The sequence below is a fragment of the Poecile atricapillus genome, chromosome 2 (assembly GCF_030490865.1).
Source record: "Poecile atricapillus isolate bPoeAtr1 chromosome 2, bPoeAtr1.hap1, whole genome shotgun sequence".
NCBI classification, from domain to species: Eukaryota; Metazoa; Chordata; class Aves; order Passeriformes; family Paridae; genus Poecile; species Poecile atricapillus.
This window is the reverse complement of record NC_081250.1, coordinates 52,313,381-52,319,121: the sequence shown is the minus strand read 5'-3', so window position 1 is coordinate 52,319,121 and position 5,741 is coordinate 52,313,381. Positions and strand designations below refer to the sequence as shown.

At 49.8% G+C, this 5,741-nt stretch overlaps 1 protein-coding gene across 1 annotated transcript; it reads right to left on the bottom strand.

Moving 5' to 3' along the window:
- Positions 1-1,302: 1,302 nt before the first annotated feature.
- LOC131575490 (inositol 1,4,5-trisphosphate receptor-interacting protein-like 1) lies at positions 1,303-2,787 on the bottom strand. The gene has a single exon (XM_058831077.1). It carries the CDS (start codon positions 2,785-2,787, stop codon positions 1,303-1,305), a length of 1,485 nt encoding a protein of 494 aa, XP_058687060.1.
- Between the last annotated feature and the right edge of the window lie 2,954 nt (positions 2,788-5,741).

Sequence of the window (5,741 nt, the reverse complement as noted above, 5' to 3'; positions counted from 1 at the left end):
AAACAGTTTCATGCTTGCCAGTCATACGGCCACTTAGTGATATGTGTTAATTAATATGTGTCCAAACAGACAGTGACACTGTATATGGCCATACTTCTGTCCAAAAATATTAGAGATGTGATATGCATTCTATGTATTTTAAAACTGAATTTACGTAATAGACAACTTTCCTGTCATAAATACAGTCATTACAGAGCATAATATTTTCACCGTAGATAGTCACTATAGATAGTCACTATTGTCACTACAGATAGTGACATAATCTACATATTGAATTTATATTGTTTTATTATCATATCTATTCCAATGATTTTTTTCATTCTATAACATTTTCCATATTTAGTAAACATTTAATAATAAATATATATTATTTGCTGTAATTCTATAGGAATTATCTCTAATTGGTTTTCTATTTCATTTCCACTTTATGGAATAATTGTTTTGTATGAAATACAATACATGTATATATGTATATATTTTAGAAGTATATCTATGTAATAAAAATTTTGCCTCTCATAAATGCAGTAACTTTAGAGCATGAATATGTGTCACAACAGGTAGTGACATTATATATGTGCACTATCTTTTTATAAAATGATACGATCATTGATAAACTATCGTTATCATTTGTATCTATTCAAAACAGAACTCTATCATTTGTATCTATTAAAAACACATCTGTTCCTAAAAATCTTTGTAGTTATATATATATATATATATATATATATATACACTCTAGTTATATATATATATATCTATTTGTCTGTGTATCCCATTCCTTCTTCTTTGTCACGGCACTAAAAAGCGATCGTCTGTCAGCAGCTGCACGCCCCATGAGCACACACATGCAAAGGACAACAAGAGGGCGCGGTGAGGGCCTTGGAACACAAGCCCTGTGAGGAACAAGTGAGGGAGCTGGAGCTGTTTAGCCTGGAGAAACAGAGACTCGGAGGTGACCTTAGCCCCTCTCTACAACTGCCTGAAAGGTGGCTGTAGTCAGGTTGGGGTCGGTCTCTTTTTCCAGGCAGCAAGTGACGGAAGGAGAGGGCACAGTCTTAAGCTGTGCCAAGGGACGTTTAGGTTGCATGTTAGGCAAAAGGTTTTGACTGAAAGAGTGGCAAAAGTAGTGGAATTGTCTTCTCGGGGGAGGTGATGGAGTCACCATCCCTGGATGTGTTGAAAAAACCTTGGATGTGGCACTCAGTGTCATGGTTTAGTTGAGGTGGTGTTAGGGCATGGCTTGAACTTGATGATGTTAAATGGCTCTTGCGACCTAGCACTGCTGTGATTCTAGGAGCCCTGCTAACAGTGGCCATAGGCCAGCAACCTCGCCAGGCGATGGCGCAGATCAAGGCAGGCTTGCATGGCCTGGGAGTGGGCAGCCCGATCCTGCCACAGGCTGTGGAAGAGGTTGGATGGCCTAGCCGTTCGTACATCTGGGGGCAGCCTGATCTCCTCTGGAAGCCTCTGGTTGCCCACAATAAAATGCTGCAGGTGTTTCTTTTGCAGAGCTAAGCGCAGCTGCTCCAGGACATCGGACAGCTGAAGCAGGAAATACCTGCTGTGCCACTGTGAGAGCGGTACGGTGTTCAGCTGGTGCATGATGATGGTCTTGATGGAATGGATGGAGAAGCCCTTGCACTCCTGAAAAGCTGCAGCAAGGAGCTGCAGGCATTTGAGGTGCGAGCTGTCCTGAGGGAGCTGCCTGGCCATGTGCCTGAAGAACTTTGTCTCTGCCATGCTGTAGGTCTCAGGCCACACTGTGCTTGGGGTGTGGGCCCCTCGAGGCCGGCTGCTGATAAAGATGTCCGAGGTAAATCGCTGTAGCCCAAGCATCACTTGAACCTGGAAGCTTTCCTGGCCGTTGGACAGCCTGAGGTGGCAGAAGCGCTGGGAGCAGTGCAGCGCTAAATGCCAACTGCGTGACTCAGGCAAACGCTGCCAGCTTACTCCCAGCAGTCTGTAGAAGAAGTAGACCGTTTTCTCCACGTCAAGGTAGGAGCCGGTGCACAGCATGTCTAGGAGGTTGGGCTGCTCAGTTAGCATGCCAATCACGTCAGGGTGGTGGCGGAAGCACATCATGTTCACACCCTCCTGCCCCCTCGGGCAGCTGCACACCAGCTCCACGCGGACGCGGAAGTTCCTGCCGGGCCTCAGCCAGTCAGTGTCACGCTCCAGGCGGAAGATGTGGCCTGAGGGAGCAGTCAGGGGTACAAGCACATGGTACACACTTTCCTCCCCGCTCTCAGTCCAGCCTTCAAAGGCACTGCCAAAACCAATGGCTTGGTGCAGCACCGGGAAGAAAGTCCCAACCAAGGCACGCCTGAGGGCACTTAGCAATTTCTCCATCATGGCCGTTGTCCTGTCGCAGCCTGCCTGCAGGTCCTGTACAGGCCACTGTATGCGCTCCTCCAGAAGCCATGCCAGATCGTATGACCGTGCCTTGTCCTCTTCCTCGCTCTCCTTCTCCCACTCGCCGCTGACCTCTGCCTCACGCCTTCTCTTCCTCCACATAAACCATAGGGGCAAGAGAAGAAGCAAGAGCCCGACAAATGCCCAGACCTGCCAGGCCTGCAAGGCAGACCAGAGCAGGTCTCCCCAGGATGGGCCACTCTGCATCAGGGCGAGCTGCTCCACCTCCAGCTCCAGCAGAATCCTCTCGCGTTCCTGGAATCTTGCACGCTCCTCCATGAGCAGACGCGTCGCCTCGTCCAAATCGTCCCCCACGGGCTGTGGGTAGTGGACTATGCTTTGCAAGAGCAAGAACCACAATACCCAGGTATCCATGGTCTGCAGGAGGATAGAGAGAAGGCCGTGAGGGGAGCGGGGAAAGAGGCAGCTGGCAGTGGGGGCAGCAGGTCTGGGAATCCCAGGGATCTGGGGGCAGCAAGGCCTGTCCCACTGCCCCAGCAGCAGTAGCAGCTGGTACCCTAGCCAAGGCTCTACCATGAGGGGCTGTCCCTGCATGCAGCGGGGAGAACCCAGCCCCAGGTGCAGCGTTTCTGCCCCGGCCCTTGTCCCCAGCACAGCCTGCCCGCCACATGTGCACTCACCGCTTGCCCAAGCAATACAGGGCCAGAGTTACCTGCTGGGGCCTTTTCCAGCTGCCCCCATTGTGAGGCGCCCCCTGTGATGTCACAGGTGCCGCAGCGCATCACAAGCCAGCCAACTGCACCCTTTGTCCCTACCCCAGCTCAGCCACTTAGAGTGGCCCTGGTTAAGGGCTTAAGGCTGCTTTGGAGTGAATCTTCTTCAAAGAACGTCCCTTGGTCTTTCTTTTGTCTTTCTGGCCTCCATTGCCAGTCTCCTAGATCTCCATGTTGGAAGGCACCCTTGGGGATCATTGAGTCAAAGCCTCGACTCCACACTGCTTGAGCTACCCTGAAATCTCTGCATCATGCGGCTTGAAAAAGTCCCTGAAGTTCACACAGTTCCACTGCAAACTTAACACTGCCTACTCCACCAGGTCCCCAGATGGCACATGCCCATGACTTTTAAACCTCTCTGAGGGGGGTGACTCAGCCATTGATTGCCCTAGGCAGCCTGTTGCCAAGCTTGAGATCCTTTTGTTGAAGGAATACTTCCTGGAGATCCAATCTAAATCTCCTTTGGCACAACTTGAGGTCATTTCCTCTGATCATATTGTTTGTTCCCTGGGCTGGTAAATCTAATGAGCCCCACTTAGCTACAAACTCCCTTCAGGCACCATCTGCATTGTGTCGGGTGCAGATGTTAGGGCTGTGAGACCAGCTCTTCCCAGAGGAGAGGAAAGGTGCTGCTTTTGCACTCTGGTCCCCGGGATGCAGTGGGACCAAATGGCTTGTCAGTGGGCAGAAGGCTGCCAGGAAGTGTTTCCATGCGAGGAGAACCTTGCTGCCAAATACATCACCCAAGGCAATCCGTCCCCTTCCAAGCAGAAGGAAAAATCAGAATTCTCCTTGTAGAAAATGGGAAGCTTAAGAGGGAAAGTCAGTGCCGGAATGTGCCAGGATACCCACGTGGGTTTTGCCAACCTGCAAGGCCAGACCGTGAAGGTGGGATCCCGGCAGCCAAGAGATGCCCTCTTGCTCTGGGGCCTTCCATGGAACTGGCAGCACAGATGAGAGCCTTTCCTTGGCCTTGGCCTTCAGCAAGGCCACAGTGTGGGCAAAGCCCGAAGTCCCTAAGAAAGCAGCTCAGATTTACACTGGGCAACCTGAAGGATGCCCAAGGACAGACAAGCTCAACAAGGTGCTAGTGCAGTAGAGCTTAGGCTACAGCTTTCTGCCCTTGTATCTCTGGAGCCTTGCAGGGGAAGGCCGCATGGCTTGGGGTGACTTTCAGCAGCTCTCCTGCTAACAGCCCCGGGCCCGCCAGGCTGTTTGGTCTCAGGCCTGGCAAGAGCAGAAAGAAGCCCCCAAAGCCTGGCTTCGTAGAGCCCTGAGACAAGCAAAGATGAGGAGAGCGCAGAGAAGAGGCCATCAGCAGTGCACAGCAGCTTCTTGCTGAATGACAATAAATGACAGAAAATTCAAACATTATGATGGTTTGGGGTTTGTGTTGTGCTTTTTTTGGAGCCTTTCCCCCCGCCACAGGAAAACGTGTGGCATTTTCCGTGTTGCGCACCTGGGTTTGAATGGTCTGCTCTTGGTGCTGCCTAGACAAAACTCAAAACTGTGCCTTTGCCCCTCTCCTTACTCTGTTATCATTTGTCATTTCTTGGGGGTTTTTGGGTAACACCGTTTCTTTTTCCTCACCTTGTGCTCAGGAGCTGGGAGGGCCGCCAATCTCCCTCCCTCCAGCCCAGCTTGGCCCTGAAAGGTTTCTGCAGTAGGGTAGCGCGGTATGTTGCCAGTGGCTCAGCTGCCAGCACCTGATTTTGGCAGAGCCCAAACCTCACGGCAACGCTGCAGGAATCACTGCCCCACCGCCCATCTTGTCCAGGTCTGGAGCTCATTTAAATGGTGGGGTTTTTAATCTAGCTGCCTGAAGAAAGAAACAATCCTATGGCAGAGGGAGCTTGAGGCTGTAATTTAGGGATCAAGCAGCAGGTGGGGACAGGACTGGTTAAAGCTAAGCCGACCACAGGTGTCATGGCAAGAGGCAGTCGTGCCGTCCTGGTTGCCTGTGTAATGTGCCCCTTCCATTGGCTTTGGGATGTGATGCATTTGGAAAGAAGGCGGGGTTTTAATGGAAAACCGCTCCGAATATTCACAGAGTCCTCTCAGAGGTAAAAGTGAACTTGGCTTTATTTCTATCTTTAGCACGCTCTTACAGGGTCCCACAGGGTTCGCGCAGCTTAACCAGCTACTATTGGCCAATACGTTTTGTTGATCCTTCCTTTTCTTGTCCACAACATCATTGTTTTTCTTCATTCTCGCTGCTCCAGGAAAGTTCCAAGAGCACTGTCCCCGGAATTGTCGTCTGGCTTGAAAGCTGGGTCGTGCAGACAGGCTTTTACTAGAATACCTCAATAGATATATAATGTTCCTATAATAAGAATACTTAATTAGTCTTACTAAAAACTGTCACAAGCAGTGCATAGCACTTAGAGAAGAATTATGAATAATGACATTCTAATGAAATATTATCAATATAATTGGAATTGATAGTAAAATACTTGAAGATTTCTTACTGCTGCATCAGGAAACTTCCCTTATTCTGGAGTGCTGATTTTCCTGGATTCTTCTTATTGGGTTTACATCCTCATGGTCAAGAACCATTTTTTCACATACAAATCTCTCAGTGCCTTCCAAGAGTGA